At 38.2% G+C, this 19204-nt stretch overlaps 1 protein-coding gene across 1 annotated transcript in view; it reads left to right on the top strand.

The window, feature by feature from the left end:
- Positions 1–19001, top strand: part of LOC117435756 (corticotropin-releasing factor receptor 2-like) — a 107630-nt gene extending 88629 nt beyond the window's left edge. Inside the window, exons 9-12 of the mRNA XM_034059170.2 lie at positions 1437–1522; positions 5793–5928; positions 9194–9235; positions 15590–19001. Of these exons, the coding sequence (XP_033915061.1) occupies positions 1437–1522; positions 5793–5928; positions 9194–9235; positions 15590–15730 (405 nt within the window). The 3' untranslated portion in view covers positions 15731–19001. The remainder of the gene's footprint in view (positions 1–1436; positions 1523–5792; positions 5929–9193; positions 9236–15589) is intronic.
- The last annotated feature ends 203 nt before the right edge of the window (positions 19002–19204 follow it).

The following is a 19204-nucleotide window of genomic DNA, read 5'->3' as shown; positions in this document are numbered from 1 at the left end:
TATTGTACCGTGTTGAGAAATTACCCCAGACTGGGGAAGTGCGTCATTCTCAACCCTTTATGGCGGATTTGTTGCGGTTGGCTCATGCTATTCCCCTGTCTGGTCATTTGGGAAGGGATAAGACCAAAGTGAGGCTTGTGTCACGATTCTACTGGATGGGGCTAGATGGCGACGTCAGACGTTTTTTTGAAGGTTGTGGGGAGTGTCAGAAGGCCAGTCCTAGAGCCGTCCTTCGATTGGGGGTAATAGAAGAGTCCCAAAATGACTGGAGCAGTCCCATTGTTTTATTAGATAAGCCAGACTGGTCAACTCGGTTTTGCATTGACTTCAGGCGAGTTAATGAAAAATCGAAGTTTGACGCTTATCCCATGCCCCGGGTAGATGAATTGCTGGAGCGTTTAGGCACGGCTCATTTTATGACGACACTGGATTTAACGAAGGGGTGCTGGCAGATACCCCTGACCCCGGAATCCAGAGAGAGGATGGCATTTTCGACTCCCTTCGGGTTGTACCGACTTAGGACCATGCCCTTTGGGTTGCACGGAGCACCAGCCACTTACCAGCGGATGATGGTTTGCATATACTGTATATATACATGGATGAAGGCTATATTTGCATCCTGAGCCATTTAAAAATAAAGGCATAATACCACAGTAGGGACGTCACAAAGTGATAATTCCTCTAGAGAAAAATATTCTTGAACTTTAACCCATTCGACTCCTCGAGACCATCACTTTCAATTCAAACACAAAATGTCTTGTTTTCAATCACTCGACAACACCCACAGTACAGAAATGTTTATTAATGATCAACAACATGAGAATACGTTAAAAAAAGATGCAAAGCTGGTACATTCGTATCTCAGAGAAACTGGAGAAATGGTTATGTACTGCTGAACCTCGTCTTCTTTAATATTAACATCACAAGGGTATCCATCTCAGGTTTCTGTGACAGTTTATAAAGGACTCGACCTTCGGTCTCGTAATTTATGACGTCACAGAAACCCTAGATGGAATTATTTTCCTGTAACTCAATATATACAGTATATATATATATATATATATATATATACACACTCACAGATAATAGAAGCTGCTTGAAAAGTCTTTTTTATTACACTCCATGCAATGGATGTATCATGAAGCTCGATCTTACACTTTCTGGTAGTCTTCCTAGATAATTTTGTCCTGTCATTGTCCAACCAGCTGCTTCCACAGATGACTGACATGCTTTGCAGCCAGACAGTGACTTGCTTTGACTGCTAAGGTGAGGTATGTCTGTAGCAATGGCAAGAAAAGGAATAATCCTGCAAAAAGAAATCACTGAAAACTTAAAGCTCTCCAGGTGGTTTATCCATACTATTTATGAATATGGTATATTGTGCTGTATATGTGACTGTAACTATTAATTAATTTGTAACTTTCATTCCTGAATAGATAAACTTTGTTTTCCTGTTTAACATTGTGAGGATCCTTATGACAAAGCTGAGAGCATCAACCACTTCTGAAACAATACAATACAGGCAAGTACAAAATTGCATCCTGTGTGTCACTCTTATTTTATTCAGTGTTTCAGATTGACATATGGAACACTGACAGCTCTGCCTAAACAGTTGTAAGCAAACCTTGACAAGTACAGTGGCAGTGTTCTGTTGAAAGCTGTGATATAAACAAAAAGTAATGTTGCTGGTAATAATCAAACAGAAATTAATTCAATGAAAACACTGTAGCGTGTGTTTATTTACAAACAAATCAAACTCCTAATCCCTTTCTGGGGACATAACTGAACACTTTTTCCTCTCTCTAGCAACAGGGCAAGCTAAGCTAAATCCGAATTCTTTGTCAACAACAGCGCCACAGGGTCAGTTTACCGGAATACCTTTGTTTTTATTGGATCGCTCTTCTAACACTTTTTCCACAGAGTTCTCCTCTCACTCTCCTTCCCATGTTCACCCAAAATGGGCACCTTTTAAATGATCGCTTAATTAATGGATCTGAACCCAATCAAGCAATCAGGCATACAATTACAGCCACTTTTCCCTGATGGAGCACCTTAACCCCAGGGTCCTATAGCCTCCATATTACTGTTTCGAACGTATACCCTATCACATACCCTTCCCCTCTGCACGATCCTGTGGGGTCTGTTATACAAAGTTTCTACACTCTGTGGAAACCTGGAAAATAAGTCAGCTAAAGAAGTATGCTATTTTCCCTTTGTGTGCTCAGCATTAAAACAATATGGTTGTAATGCCAAGAACCACCTAGTTATTCTGGCGTTCTTGTTTTTCTGCCTGTACATCCATTTTAATTGGGCATGGTCCGTAATTAAAGTAAATGTTCTGTCCCACAGATAATACCTGAGTAATTCTATTGCCCATTTTACTGCTAAGCACTCCTTTTCCACTGTCGCATAATTTTTTCTCTCTGGACAGGAGTTTTCTAAATAACCCTTTGCAGACTGTTAGAATTCTACTATTTTGAAGGCCGACTAACACGACTGAACTTTAGAGCATGTATCAAACCAAATATCTACTTAAAGTTTACTTCAATCCGCCACAATCCACAGGAACTAGAATCTGAAAGAACTTTTTTAATATCATGTATGGTCTTGATTTTACACAAAATTGTTTGACAGGTGCGTGTTATTACCTTTTTGAGAAGTGATTGGCAGCGTTTTAGCTTATTATGTGAGTTAATGTAAATATCCATTTAAAGTATACCTTAAATCTTTTTGAAAAGCTGAGTGTCTGTAGAACCTGGACATACCAAGGGTTACACTATACTAATAAGTCAAATCTAAATTTACCCAACTAGAAAGCAAAACAAAAGTAAAAAAACCATGCACATTTGTGTCTTTTTTTAAATTGCTTTAAAAATATATTTAATTCAACTAACATCTATTGAAAACTAAACAAGCAAAACCAGAAAGTTCCCAGGCTCATCAACTTCAGAATCTTCATATCAGCGTGAAGAAGTTCGGAATTCATAGGATATTCTTCTCCTTCTGGCATTCATTCTATCAACATCTTCTATAAAAATGTCTTCTGCTGTATTTCTTTTGGATCAGTAAGCATTCTGGGTCTTGCAAAACGATTTAGAAACCTCTTCGGTAAAGAATTGCACTTCGATGCCGTGGTCTATGGTAATCTCAAGTAAACACTGCAACCATAGATACGGAAATGCTGCACTGTGTCCAAAAACTCAACTCTATTGGTTAGGAGATGCCATTAGTGAAATACATTTTGATTGATTTGTCATGTTTGAAGTTTGCCACGCAGATATTTCACTACAGTAAATGTTTTGTTTGTTTATAGACATTTTGGGCGATTTAGTATGCTATCAGGTAATTCTTTGTACTTGTAGAACGCATTGTAGAAAAAAATCCATTTGATTCTATTTGGTTGTGAAGCTCTAGTGAGTTCTGTTAATGGGACAGTTCTCATGGCAAAGTTTTCAATAAACCTCCTGTAATACCCCATGAGGCCTAAAAACCGTTCTCTACTGTCCTCTACCGTTCTCTTTATGGATAAAGACATGATGACACTTAGAACTTACAACTCACTACAGAACTTACAAAAATCAGAACTAAAACCCTTTTTTCTGTTATCACTGGTGTTGTAACTTGAACCAGCTGATGCACTGCTGTCTCACCCACGTGGTCGGCGATTGACAGCAATCACAGCAACATGACAATTTTTTCATGCGAAGGAAATCACTGGAGGCATGTTTGCACATGTCTTCTAAGAGGTGGCAGTGAGTAAAATAATCAATATGTGCTTTTTATGTAAATGTAAATAATGTATGATCATTTTTGTTAAACAATAACTTTGAGGTTTTGGATTTGTCTTTATATTTTTATAACTGTCACTCAGCCCGTCAGTGTCAGGGTACCGGATTAGGCCCGCCAAACGAAACGAGTTTGACACCCGTCTTTATTAATTAGGAAATGCGGATAAATTCAGCACTATAGACAGCACCACACAGCAGCAATTCAGACAGCAACTGGACTCAGTGACTACAGATATACGGCACAGGCAGACCCCCCCCCAAGTCCTAAAGGCGAGGTCTTGTGCATTGCCAGCTAAGAGTCCAAGGTAGACTGGCATAATGATAACTAGGGGAAAGGTCATAGCAGTCCCACAGTGCCGCCCGACCATTATATATATATATATAATTAATTTGCCGAAACTCCTGTTATCACAACTTATGCCACTGCTGATTTTCTTAAAACTCATATGTTTTAGCACCCACTCAATACTACTTTTTTGCTATGACAATCAGACATTATAATAACCATTGACAACCCTAAAACATCCCTATATAACAGACTACTGAATAACCTTACACGATTACATATTGTCATGTGATTTTATTAGAGAAGCAGATGTATGAGAATGGTCTGTTCAGTTGTCTTGATGCAGTGTGCAAATATTTAAAACAAGTCATAGCACTGTAATAGTTTTCATGATTCATTCAAAACATGTTTAACATCCTATTCATTTCACTTCACAGAGTGTAAAGAGGTATTTATTATCCCTGGTGACGGGACATAGAGGGGTAGCAGTCAGCCCTATGTGCATTCTTGTTACACATACAGTATTTCTTCAAATTTAAGACGTACTTTTGAAACCATTGTTCTTCTTTAAAATGGCCTGCGTCTTAAATTTGATTGTAGTGATGCGTGTATTAAAATTGCCAACAAAAGACGTGACTGCACGAGTACACACAAGCAATGTGAATGACGAGAAAAGACAAACAAAAAGGTCACTGCCAGAATACGCAAACAGCAACGTGACTGACTGTTATTGTTATTTATTTCTTAGCAGACGCCCTTATCTAGGGCGACTTACAATTGTTACAAGATATCACATTATTTTTACATACAATTACCCATTTATACAGTTGGGTTTTTACTGAAGCAATCTAGGTAAAGTACCTTGCTTAAGGGTACAGCAGCAGTGTCCCCCACCTGGGATTGAACCCATGACCCTCCAGTCAAGAGTCCAGAGCCCTAACCACTACTCCACTGCTGCCGAGAAAAGACAACAAACAATTGGAAGAGAAGCTTTTACAATGTCAGCGTTTTGTTATTAGGCTCAGACAGATCGGAAATGCTGATCAAACCCCATGTATTTTTCAACGTGCCAAGCAATACCAGTTCACAAAAAGGGAGAACGACAGGTGTGAGTAACCATGTCTGGAAATGAGAAGCAGCACATAACTGATGCTCTATATGACAGCAGACGGCCGCAAACTGCTTCCATACGACATTTTCTTATATGTGTAATCGAGGTTGTATCTTTGTATCAAATTGAGGGTGGAACATATGGGCTGCATCTTAAATTCAAGGGCATTTTAAATTTTAAGGAATACGGTATATGTTCATGTGATGAAACTTTATAAGGACATACTTGGATAAGAGCATCTTGGATATATATTGATGTGTCTCTGTCAGTTTGAATGTTTGTCATACTTACATTTTTACACGTAGATACTTTAGATAAGTCATGTTAATATACTTTTTTCATGATATTCATAGCTCCAACTTTGCATTTACAGCAGTGGTTGGCGATATGCATTTACTGAGGTTATAATTCAAATAACCGCCCACCACAAGACTGAAACAATGAAGAATAGCATTGCTTTTACAAAATTAGAGATGGAGATAAGTAACTTACAAACATTAAGTTAACATTTTAATAAGAAAGCTAACATATATCACTAAAAGAAATGCTAAAGCCTAACATGTTGGTGTTTTTTAATTTAACATTTGAAACCCTCTTCTATCCTCAGGAAAGCAGTGAAGGCCACTTTAGTCCTTTTGCCACTGCTTGGAATTACCTACATGCTATTCTTTGTGAATCCAGGGGAAGATGATATCTCACAAATAGTTTTCATATATTTTAATTCCTTTCTACAGTCCTTTCAGGTAAGAAGACTACACATATATATAATGGTATATTATAGTTTGGCAGGTAGGGGTGTGCAAACCTAGCTCCTCAGCAACCAGATTAAAGCTGTACTTTTTTTAGAGCAGATGTGAAGCGTTTGATGATCTAATCACAATAATTACACGGTTGTAAATGTGTAATTCCCAAGATCTCAAAGCAGTTCAGAAGAAGGATATTCATTATTGATTTATTTTCATGAACGAGACTTTTTAGGCCTTATAAAAACATAAATATAGTCTACTGTAGTAGAACCAAGGGGCACTGATGTGGTGGGCAACGGTGAAGTGGTAACGAGCAGAGTAACTAGGACACTTTGTCCTGTTCAATTCAGTTGTGCCAGATCTGGGCACCTAAAAAAAAGATATGGTATAATTTAGTTTTGTTATTGGCTAATATGGGAAAGCAACTAGCAAATCAAGACAAAGACCCTTGAAGCAGTTCCTTTACACAAATACCTTGGTGAATTGTAACACTCTTAGTTTATCTGTACGATTGTTTGCAAGTACAGTTAATTGTGTTCTTCATTTTAACACTGCACAACATTGAATGCATGCTTTGGTATTTCTGTCTTGCTGCTTTAATTATGCAATCTTGGGGCAGATTAGAATGTTGTGCTCTGCCTTAGACAAAGCGGCATAAATGTGATAGTAAAACAACCAATTGTCAAAGACACCCAATTCATTATTCATTGTTAAGAGTTTCTTTTGTGAATATCGGGACATTCCAACTGTAGTCTTTATTTAGGTAGGTATTCGCTGAGTCGATAGGCCCCTCTGTGGAGTCCTCAGTCCCACCCGCCAAGGGAATAAGTAGTTGCTCCACGGAGCTCACTTCCTCTTTTGCCTCTCACCTATGGTAAGGTACCCTTCTGTGTCACTAATCCGGGTGTGTTTCTGAAAGAGCTCCTCTCACTCGACTGCAGTTCCCTTGCATTCGTGCTGAGAGCTGGCTTGCCGCTCTTGTGGAATCAGTGGCTCTATTTGAGTCATCTTCACGGTCTGCTTTGTTTGTGTCGCAGGCCATCTTTTCTATTGCTGTCTGTCATATGAGTGTGACTGCCTGTGCAGTATAGGTGTGTTTTCTTTCAAGCTACACCTTCAGGGAGAACACCGTTCCTCCGGTGTGGCTCGGCTTGCCACTCCCACCGTTGAGCAACTCTGCCGGCTTTCGTTCACGCAGCTTGGGCAAAATGAATAACAACAACAGCCAGTCAGCTGTGTGTTCCTCCACTGGGGCTGTGTTCTAGCCTGCCCCGCTGTCGAGTAGACCTCGTTGGCTGCCTCGGCCCGCCCACCTCGGTGAAAAAACGATACTCAGTGCACAAGATACCTGCACTCAGTGTGCACGGTACTCAGTGCCTCGGTGCACGGTTATCAGTGCTTGGTACATGTGGCACCCTCGGTGCACGTGGTGCTTAAATGTTGCCAGCATGTCCTGGTTCCATGCATGTACGTCCTGCAGGGTGAACATGCCACAGGAGGATGGGCATACTTTGTGTGCGCAGTGCTTGGGGGTCCAGCACACCACTTCAGCCCTAGGGGATGAGGTGTTTTGCGACTTTTCAGCTCTGGGTGCTTCGCAAAAGGCTTGACAGGGCAGTGGGATGGAATGTCTGTCCCTTGTGACCGAGCTGCCAGGGGCCCTAGTTGCCCCAATTCCCTCCTTCTTCCAATGCACAGGCTCAGCTACCACCCTCTCACAGCCGCTCCCCATCTGCACAGACGGTGAAGTGGGTCAAGCGCTCAAGGCAGGCGAGGGATATAATGGACCTTAAGGCACAGATGGCTGAAACAAGGACTCCTTCCCTACCGAGATGGAGGAAGGAGAGGAGCCTGCGCTCTCTACCGAGGCAGAGCCCAACTCCGAGGTTGCCTTGGAAGCCAGTGAACCCTGTTTTCGACCTTCTTGCAGGTCCTTTGGTCAACAGCGGCTGGTCTGTGTTCAGGACGCAGGCTGCAGCTCCCCGCCCTCAGCCCTTCCCAGCGTTCTGGGATTTCACAGAGGAGGTACGCTCCTCCTGGGATCATCTGGCCTCAGCGCCCAGTGTGCTGACGCAAGCAGCCCCGCTCACTTCCTTGGAAGGCGCGGACAAGCTGGGCCTGGTAGTTTTTCCCCCAGTGGACTCTACCATTGCAGCCGTGGTCAAGGCTCCGCCAGTGGGGGGCTTACCCAAGGACCCAGCGTACCCGAACCTGCAATGCAGGGTCTGGGAGACGCACCTGAAGTTTCCAAGTTACGTCTCCTTTCAGGCACGCTGCTCCAGATCTCCGGCCTTCAAGGGCAAGCCTTAGGCCGGAGCCTGGCAAGTCTGATGGTGGCTCGCAGACAGCTATGGCTGTCACAGGCGAGGGTCCCCGATGCGGATAAGATGGCGCTGTTGGATGCGGTGATATCCCCGGGGCATACCTTTGGGCCAGTAGTAGAGGAGATCCTGCAGCGCTCCCACCGAGAACACAAGGCGTCTTGGCAAGTGGCCACACTACTCCCTACTCCCACACTACGGGGCAGGTTGAGCCACTGGCAATCTCCCCAGTCACGCACGATAACCTGGACGGTCCTGATCCCCACGGCTTTGCTGGGTGACCTGAGGCACCACCTGCAGGCAGCAGAAGACTAGACCCTCCCCCAAGGAAAAGGGAATGCAGGGCGTGGTGCACCCACGCAGCAGTGCTCCAGAAGGCAGTTCCAGGGCCGCTCACGCTCCCTCACGACAGCTTTGGTATACTTTTCCCAAAAGTATTGGTTGGTGGTCATCTTCGAATTGAAAGGGAACGTTAGGTTACTTACCGTAACCCTGGTTCCCTGAAAGAGAAGACGACCACCAAACTTTGGGAGGTCGCATCACTCGCATTTGCGGGTTCGATGCAAAAGAGGAAGTGAGCGACTACTTATTCCCTCAGCAGGCGGGAACGAGGATGTCACTTCACTGAGGGGCCTGTCGGCAGCTCTGACATAAAATGCTCAGCAAATACCTACCTAAGGCAGGCATATCCCAAAAGTATTGGTTGGTGGTCATCTTCTCTTTCAGGGAACCAGGGTTACGGTAAGTAACCTAACGTTTAAGCTCCTTCTTTTGTTTCAATAAAAGTGGACCTAATTACTTAAATATGCCTGTGTTATACATCTGACACTGCGTAAGAGAAACAAGAACGCTTTTCAACTGCACATGCTTATAGATTGAATATACCTCCTTGTAATCTTTGTTTAATCAATTGATTAATTGTTAATCATCATGTTTTCCAGGGTTTCTTTGTGTCAGTATTTTACTGCTTTCTCAATGGGGAGGTGAGTTGAGTTTATTCTTGCATGAAATTACCCAATATGGATTTTGTTTTTTTCTCAACAACATTTACACAAAAAAGGCTGGATGAATTTATTTCAAATTGTATTGGATGATGGTCCTTGATATAAAGATGTGCAGACATATTTGTTAATTTTAGTTTCATATGTTATTTATTGCATTTCAAAGGAACATATTGTGCCATGCTTGTTTGAGAATATCTTATCAAGTTTACTGTTGTATACCAAGGTAAAGGAATACTAAAGCTTAGTAAAGTATATTACACAAGTAGGTGTATCCAAGATAAATAAGCTACGCATTCAGAAATCAAAGTTTTCTAGGTCTAATCTTTAGACTTAACATAAAGACAACTATTATACAGAGGTTTGACTGAGTAATAAAGGGATGTGGATTTTATGCAATATTTGGGCTAGATAACTATGTGCCAAATATACTTTCATTCAATTCAGGTTTACTGTTTAGAGAGCTATATTATAATAGAAACACTCAGAGACCAAACCTAATTTTCAGTGTCTCTAGAAGTGATAAAGTATGTTAATGTATATAATAAATGTAAATGATAAAGTATGGTATTTTCAGTCTTTAATATAAAGCAATTTTAATTTTGTGATATGTAAATCCTCTGGCTGAAATCTCAACAACTCTGGTGTTAGAAATCCTTTACATCAGTAAGGGCAATATACTCCATTTTGTAAATAACGAATACCTCTGTGATTTTAAAGATATATTACATTGAAAACATTAACTTTAATGTAGTTTACAATTAATCTCATATACTGTATATTTAATGTCTTTTTTTTCCTTAATGTTATGTTTGGAGATTTCATGTATCAAACATTTCTAGAAGACCTTCAGTACTGAGAAGACTCCTTGTTGAAGGTTTTCAAATAATTTAGACAATTGTTATATATATATATATATATATATATATTTACACAGTCGACTCCTCATAATTGCATGGGCTCGGGCCCGGTGTGAGGCCATGCACATAACCAGAGTAAGCACATAACCATAGTGAGGGAATACAATGGGATACAATGACATTAGGTCTATATGTATGTGTACATGTATATATGACTTGTTTTGATCAGATTCATAACTTTATTTTTCCCTTATATTTTATTACAAGTAACCTAAAATACACGTTCAGAAAAATAAACTTACTTGAAATACGTTATGCACTCCAATGCAAACACTATTCTCTGGCAACGCACAATATGAAATGTAAAATAATGTATGTAACAGCCAGCATAAAGTAAGTTTTATTGTAAGTTATTTTTATATATTTTATTACAAATAACTAGGCTTGCTACTTTTCGATATTAATCGGTAAAGCTCGTTAAACGTCGAATTCCCCAAAAATATGAGTCCAACTGAAATAAATGTATATAGGATAAACGTTGGTAAAACCACTAGCTATTTTTTTATTTTCTTACCTAAAATAATCATTTAGAAATCATCTCTAGTCGTTCAAAGCGCCTACTTTGAAATTAGCGGGTTAAGGTGTAGGTAATCTTTTGCCAGAGGTATACGGTGACAGTTACTAGTTTGATTTGAAAATGGTGTGCAAGACGAAAACACTTAATGAATATTGTGCACATTACCCTGACCAATGGCTGAAGTCTCGAAGGACGAAGCAGGCCCGTCAGACTCAGACTCAGACTGAATAATAAGTGCAAGTTAGTTCTGTTCAACTATCTAATGTTTTGTTCTGTGCATATTTTTACTTGTGAATTTATGCTATAAAAATCTGTGTATGCTGCATTTTCTACGGTTTATTTGAGAACATGTTTAAATTTCTGTAGGATCTTTATCTTTACAAAGTATATATGCGCTGTAACCAAATGTTATTTCAATTTAGAATGTTGGTAACCATGGTTTTGATGCATGTTGAATATGATAAACGGGTTTCACTAAATGAGACGTTTTTCAATGGCATAAAAAGTCTGTGATTTTTTAAAGCATAAAGGTCGATTTCACCCATTCTCTGCTTGAATTGAAAAAAAAAAAAAAAACGTAAATTCTTTCTAAAATAAACGTCGATATTAATTGTCGATTTGGCAAAAAAATAAAAATCGAATAGTAGCAAGCCTACAAATAACTTATTGCAAGTAACCCAAATTACTGTTTAGAAAAATAAACCAACTTGAAATATATTATGCACTCAAAACAAACAACATTATTCTCTGAAAAATAAAACAATGTAAAATAATGTATATAACAGCTGGCATAAACTAAGTTATTGTAATACAGTACATTAAAAAATAAAAGTTAAAATAAACAGGTGTGTACAGTGCCTTACTATAGATCTTGTGACTACAACGTACAAAAAAATATTTCATGGAACTATGTACAATATTCGGCCGATTTGCTGATAAACAGCTGTAAAAAACTGTCCTAAGACTGACAACCATTTGCCTCCATGAAGACTCATAGTGTGCTGAGGTTCGAGTTTTACAGATTTGCGTTGCCATTTTCGGTGTCTTTCTTGCTGGCTTTTCCCGCTGTCGTGCCGTTGCTATGTGGTCTACATCACTACTATTTCTGAAACACTCAAATGTTCTTTTTTTTTTTTTTTTTTAAACACTCGAACGTTGTTTGCATTATGCAATTATCCAAATCAAAATGCAGTGTACAGTGGACTTTGGGACCGCGCAGCTTCATGCAATTAAGTGAATTATGCATTTACAACTATTTACAGAACGCAACCAAACAACGGTTATTCCCCAACAGTCCCAAAGTCCTTTGCAGCAACTATTTACATATCGGTGGTCTTCTGGCTGCCGGGCCATCCCCTGGTATAGCCACTAGACAGCATTGCAACAAGGGCACCATCCATCTCGCAACTATATATATATATATATATATATATATAGAGAGAGAGAGAGAGAGAGAGAGAGAGAGAGAGAGAAGAGTGTTTTACACTTCTGCAGAAATAAAGCAGTTTGTGTATTTGTCGACCTAGGTACATTTTGATATATCAGTGTGTACTCTGGTATAGACAAAGCTATTGTTTGGTACCTCGGCATGTTACAAATGTACTCTGCTTTTCAAATTTCGCAAGAAATAGCAATTGCCACAAACCGCTAATTTCCGCAAAGACACGGCATGAGCTCCCAACAGGGCCGTTGCCGATCAAACTAGTGTGCCACAGGGCAAATTGTTTGATGATCTCATGAGCATTCAGACATATACGGCAGCTGATTTAGTGAGAAAGGGAAGGCAGATAAAGGCAGAATACATCAGCATAGACAAGATACCAGACGGTACCTTGGGTCTACATGACATATTCACCTGATGACAAACCCAACAAGGAGACAGAGCTCCGCTACTGTATGTAGGTCTGACAAATGTGGTGACAAAGGGATGTCTTAAATGTTTCACACAAGAAATGGATGACATTGAACAGGGGCAAAGAGAGGTGGGAAATATGTTAGATCACATTTAGTTTAAATTCTGAAAGAAAGTAACACTCCATCCATGCCAGCTATGGATACAACCAACAATCCCCTTGTGTTTTCCTTTGCGATGGAAGATTTGTAATGCATTGGTTACCCTTATTACCATTTAGATAAGTCACTTAGTGCGCCTCCATGAAAATGACAGAGTGACCTTTATACAAAGTGATGAGAGGGCAAAAAAGTTAAGCACCCATTCTGTACATACATTTTATGTGCACATGATCTTATTAAATCCATCCAAGTCTTCTTGAACCATTTAAGGACCATTTATTTGTATTGTTCCTGATATACAGTTTTCAAATAATTGAAATATGACTATTGAACCTTGGGGACACTGCAGCTTTGTATCTCCAATGCAAGGTTAACAATTGATCTATAACACTCATTCAAAAATTTAAGATAAAACTTTTTTTCTGAAAAAAATGAAGTAGACAAACATTTGACATGTGCCTTCATCAGATACGTTAACCATTTATTTAAGTCATGCTGACGGGAAAAATAATAACTCATGCAATTACAGAGAAATAGTGGATCAGTATGTATTTAGTTTTTTTTCTTTTAATTGTACTTTTTTGGTCCTGTACCGTGGCACTGGCTACAATTAAAAAAAAAAAAAAAAAAAAAAGTTGCAAATATGCTAAATATTCACTTCTACTTCAGAATCATTTTATGGATCCCCTGCAGATGTAACAAACAATATATTGCCAAATACATAAATAACAAAGTTGCTAAAAATGTTGCTAACCCTTACTGTAAGTTATCTTAAAAATGATGGCTTCAGTTTTTCGGTGTTTATTTTTTAGGAGTGCAAATACCATAATATATCAGTGACCAGAGGAACTTTTGTTTTGAGACAACTCGGTTCTTCTTTGAAAAATCATGAAACTTGTTAATTGTGCAACAAGTTTCACAGGCTTTGCCACTTAATGCGATAACTATACATTTTATTAGCTGCATTAAACAGCGCCTGACTACATGGATGGAGGTAAGCAATGTTGTATGAACACAAATTGGATGTCAATCATATATAATGGCCCACCTTTTAAAAGACAATTCTCCAATAAGCACTTAGGAGGCTCTTGTCAACATGTTTTATAATAACAAATTTGAAGGACCAGTGATTTAATCTTTTAAGTCTTTCTGATCTTCTATTAAATATGACATCTAGGTCCTTTTAGAATAATTGTGCTGATAAAGCAGTTGTAACATCCCATCTTCACACAACTAATATTGGCTATGTTTACAATTACTTTTGGTACCCAGAGGAACATTCCTTTTCTAGTTTTTTAATTTCACCATACAGTCTTTGTGCTGTACTTTTCTAGATTTTGGAGATGCACGAGGGGTTAGTCCTCTGCCAATTTGGTATGATTAACATCGTTCTATGGGTCAAATTGCACCAAATTCCAGGGACACTTTGAACACTAATCATCTCACAGACATACACTTGCATATCTCTTGTAATCCCATTGCAAATGTAATGTTAAGGGCCAATAAAACAAAAACAAACAAAAAATTACCAGCCAGGGAAAAGGCACAGAGCAACATCAGTGCTTCCCCACGATTGTCAAAAGTACATTCTAGGGAATTTCGCAAAAGCCTCCCTGAGTAATCTCAAAATAATGTAATCTGTTTATGCATTTCTTTACAAATAACAATTGCAAATACATTATATACTTGAGGTATACACACCTTCAGACTATTGCTAATATAAACACTGAAATCGCAGCAATAAGCAGACTCTTCGTGGAGATCTTTGCTTGCAGTTTCTAAGGTCGTAGCGTCGAATCCCTCTGATGGAAAGTGTTTTAATACAAAAGCACTTCACTTATAATAATTATAGTAGTTATAGACTTTCTTCGAACATTTTAATGGTTTGGAGTTAAGAATTGTACATATTTATGAAAACACATTTTGTTTTCACGTGAAGTTCATGTTACAGTGAAGTTATTAATATTAATATTAATTGCTGAGTGAGGAGGGATAACCATAAAACAAAACATGTATTAACAGTATGTAGTATATAGCCCCTCTTTACCACTGGGGCAACACTTAGAAGTTTGTTATAAACCCATGTCAAAATAAAAAGGACAGGGTCTAGTGGGTTTATTTCAGGAATAATAGCACTACTATCTTTGTGTTCTACCTCTGTTTGTATTGTAAACATTACCATTGTTTGTGTCAGCCCACTCAGTCTGGCGTTCTTTAGTGCAGCTGATAAAAAGTAAATGAAAAGTTATCAAATTCAGTGTCAAAGCCGCTAAAACGTGTAGCCCAATTTTTTTCTGGTGCTTGAGTTGGCTCAAAACTAATACAGTACCTCCCTTTAAAAGATAAGTGATTTATTATAGTATTAAAACACAAGCACTTAAAAATTCAAGTCCTATATATAATTACACACTTATTCTACCTTCTACATTGTGAAAAATATGTGAAACCTGTGAATTGAGAAAATAAATTAGCAAAACTGATTTCCTGACTGCATTTAATGTCAGAGTAATTCAAATCTTAAAGTATTGCAATGTAAGGTAATGTACTCCTTGTTTGTATTACATGTTTTTTTTTTTCTCATAAAGGCAACACACAAATATAAAATTATGAAAACAGTTTTTTTTTTTGCTGATTACCCCAACACACTACAGTGACATCTACTGATCAGACACCCAGTGAGCCTGAGAAGACAAAAAGAAGCAATTTGATTGGTGGGACTGGAGGCTGCCCCCTGGGCTTTAATTCTCCTTACCTGATGGAGGAGTTAAAATTATTTGCCACTCAAAATTCCTGTATACATTTGTATGAATTTGCATGCATTGTTTCATCTGAAAAACAGCAATGTTTCTGATTTCATTACTGTATCCTCTTCTGAAATAAACACAGGTTCGTTCAGCTGCAAGAAAAAGGTGGCACCGATGGCAAGACAACCATGCCCTTCGAGTGAGAGTGGCCAGAGCAATGTCCATCCCCACTTCACCAACGCGGATCAGCTTCCACAGCATAAAGCAGACGACAGCTGTTTGATCCCCTGATCCGCCTATGGCCTTTAGAGTGTTTTTGCGCTGTGTTCTGGTTCTTTCTTTTTTTATCATTATTATAAGCCAGAGGAGGTAACCTGTGGTGTTTGTGAACTGCTCTGCATTTTGTAAAAAACGAGGGGGAAAAAAGCATATATGGAACCCAGAATAGGGTTAATATCTGAGAACATTAAAAAAAGAAAAGAAAATTCAGCTGGAACGTTTAGTTAAATGGTGAAGCACAGAAATTCCAGAGTGCTGGAGGCTATTCTTATTTTTTAACCATTTCTTGTCTCACTTTACTGCGCTGAATATTTTTGTTTGGCTTCTCAGTTTGAAGGAGTGTTTAGTGATCTCTGTTGTAATAACTACTTGATATTGGGCTATATTCACAAAGCTGAACTCATGAGATATTTAAAGTTTGTTTTTCTGAAAAAAAACCAAGGTTGATATACCTGAAACTGTTCTGGATTATTGATGGTGTCATTAACAACAGTAAAGAACAGATTTACAAATATCAAACTTTATTTTATTCATTGAAATATTATTTAAATGACTTTTGACTTAAAGCTTTGTGAATAGAGCCCATCGTCATTTACAAGTAGATGGTATCCAGATTTAAAGTGGGGTTTGGATGATCAGATTTGTTATCTGCTTCAGCCACATGACAATACAGCTGGACTGATTCTTAGAGGAAGTGTCAATTACCTTTTTTATTTGACTAGCTTGAAATTGGTTGGTCCTCACAAGAGCTCTTTTGAATCCATGCATTTCTAGCAGAGATATAACTTATTGTAAATAACCAATACAGGATGAACTAATAACCAATTTCAGGATGGACTAATTTGTCATGTTTGTTTCCATTGGCAGCAGACCAAGATACAATTGTGTTTAATTGAGATTATCAGCCCCAGTTTCCAATAGACTGAAGGTGTAAATACAGTATGGAGGCAAGTGTCAACCCTCAAACTGTAGAAAAAGTGAGAACATCAAAAAACAATGTTGAGCAAGCCAACAGCTGACAACGTGGATCATCCTGTTGCAAATTGGATTTTAATCTGCCAACAGAACAAGCGGCATCCCAGATTGTACATTGAAATGAGTCGAGATCCCCTTCTTCTGCCCAGATTCATGGTGAAGTTTTTATAGGTTAATACATTGTTTGTAGGATGGATGTTATTACTTACGACATGCTACATTGTGTAGTTTGGGAGAGAAGACCACAAAGCGAAGCTGAGATCAAATTGTGTCTCTTACAATAAGTGACACCCTACACAATGTAACTTATAAATTATAGAAAAAAAGATTGTTTTAAGGAACTGCTATTAGTCATTAAAACAGTGTTTAGAATTGCACAAATGTTCCTTGAACAGGGTGATATCTGTACACAGTAAGATGCACTGGAATTTGTTTATATAATGGAGAAAGTACAATTAAAATCCCTAAATTACAGGGTATACCTGGACACCATTCCTACTGTATGTATTGTAATAGAGTGTTCAAATAGTTTGTCATTTCTAGTGCTTTTTTTTGGCACAGTATTTGATTTCACAGTACCTATATATATATATAGAGAGAGAGAGAGAGAGAGAGAGAGAGAGAGAGAGAGAGAGAGAGAGAGAGAGAGAGAGAGAGAGAGAGAATGAATAATAGATAGGCTTCAGGGAGTTAAAGGAAAATAATTCCATCTCGGGTTTATGTGACGTCATAAACTATGAGACCGTTAGGTCGAGTGCTTTATAAACAGAAACCCGAGATGGAATTATTTTTCTTTAACTCACTGAAGTCTATTATTTTTTATAATACATGGATATTAGTATAATAATAATGTACATTAAGTCAGTATTAAAGAATCTTAAATATAATTTTCTTTTTGATAATTCAGAAACAGTGAATTAGATAATGAACTGCAAAAAAAAAAAAAAAAAAGAAGTATTTTTAAGGAAAATGTGTTTCAATGGGGTGTGCTTTTTTTGTATTATTAATCGAAGATTTGTGTCTTTCGCTTGGTTGGTGCTCCCGTTGATGAAGGATGATTGTAAATCCTCACAGAGACAGATTTGTTAAGTATCTAAAAAACAAAAATTGTGGGTGTTGTCTAGTGATTGAAATTTTGAAAGTCATTGACAGGAATCTCTTTAATTTTCTGTTCCTCTCCAGTGTCTCTGAGATACGAATGTACCAGCTTTACATCAAATTATTATTGTTATTTTTTTTTAACGTATTCTCATTTTGTTGATCATTAATGAACATTTCTCTGCTGTGGGTGTTGTCGAGTGATTGAAAACAAGACATTTTGTGTTTGAATTGAAAGTGGTCTAGAGGAGTTTAATGGGTCAAAGTTCAAGTGTATTTTCCTCTACAGCAGGGGTTCGCTAGATTATGTTTTGTTGGAAAATAATAATAAAAAAAAAGTTGTTTGACTAATTCAAATTTCGCTGCAGATGGATTTATTTTCATGAGTTTTCTTTTGGTTAAGTGGCGCAGCTGCACCCCGTTTTTTTTTTTTTTTTTGAGGGAGGGGTTGTTGTTGCAAGCCAATTGAATGTGATTTTGCAAGTTGTATTTGGTTGTACAGAGTAGTGGCGAAAAAAGTAACTTCTGCAAGGCTCTCGTTTCCTTCTGTATTGAGCACATTCGTTTTTTGTGCATGACAGTTTAACGTGAAAGGTAACGGCTGGACGTTTTAGTTACACAGTGTTCAGAAATTAGGATTTAAGAGTTATGTTTCTGTGCACGTTGTCTGGTTTTACTCAAAAGTGATTCCTGTTCAGGTATTTATGAATGAGTAATAAGAGACATGCACTTCTTTTGTTTGATGACCAACAAAAATAACTGCATTTCTAAAATTTAAATTATACAAAATGTAATGGTTTTAATAAAATGTATTTTATTTAGTAAAATTAAAGTGTTTCAAAAAATGTTATATTCACTCATATTCTATGTGATTTCCATCTTTCACAATATTTATTAAAATGAATAAAGGACAGTTTAGAGTAGGTGTATTTATAATGTTACAGGTTTAAACATATAAAATGTTTTTAATTTGACATGTTCCCAAAGTGTGCTAATAGTGGGCTGCAGTGCCTAATGCAGCTGAACAGGTGGGTCTTGGGTAAAAAAGTTTGGCAACCCCTGCTGTAGAGGAATTATCACATTTTGACGTCACTACTGTGCTATTATGCCTTTTTTTCGAATGGCTCAGGATGCAAATATAGCCTTCATTAATGTATTTAGCTCTCTCTCTCTCTCTCTCTCTCTCTCTCTCTCTCTCTCTCTCTCTCTCTCTCTCTCTCTCTCTCTATATATATATATATATGTGTGTGTCAAGGGCGAAACCCGGTGGTCTGGCAAGTCTAGTTTTGCCAAGGGCTTCTGGGCGAATCCCAAAGTTACCACTTTTTTCTCTAGATTTTGAAATCTAGATTGCCCCAGAATTTGAAAAAGACGACTGGGCGAAACCGCTTTTTTCAACAGTTTT

Source organism: Acipenser ruthenus, chromosome 3, assembly GCF_902713425.1.
Source record: "Acipenser ruthenus chromosome 3, fAciRut3.2 maternal haplotype, whole genome shotgun sequence".
Classification (NCBI taxonomy): Eukaryota; Metazoa; Chordata; class Actinopteri; order Acipenseriformes; family Acipenseridae; genus Acipenser; species Acipenser ruthenus.
The sequence above is the reverse complement of the archived record's forward strand: the minus strand, read 5'-3'. Positions and strand labels throughout refer to the sequence as shown.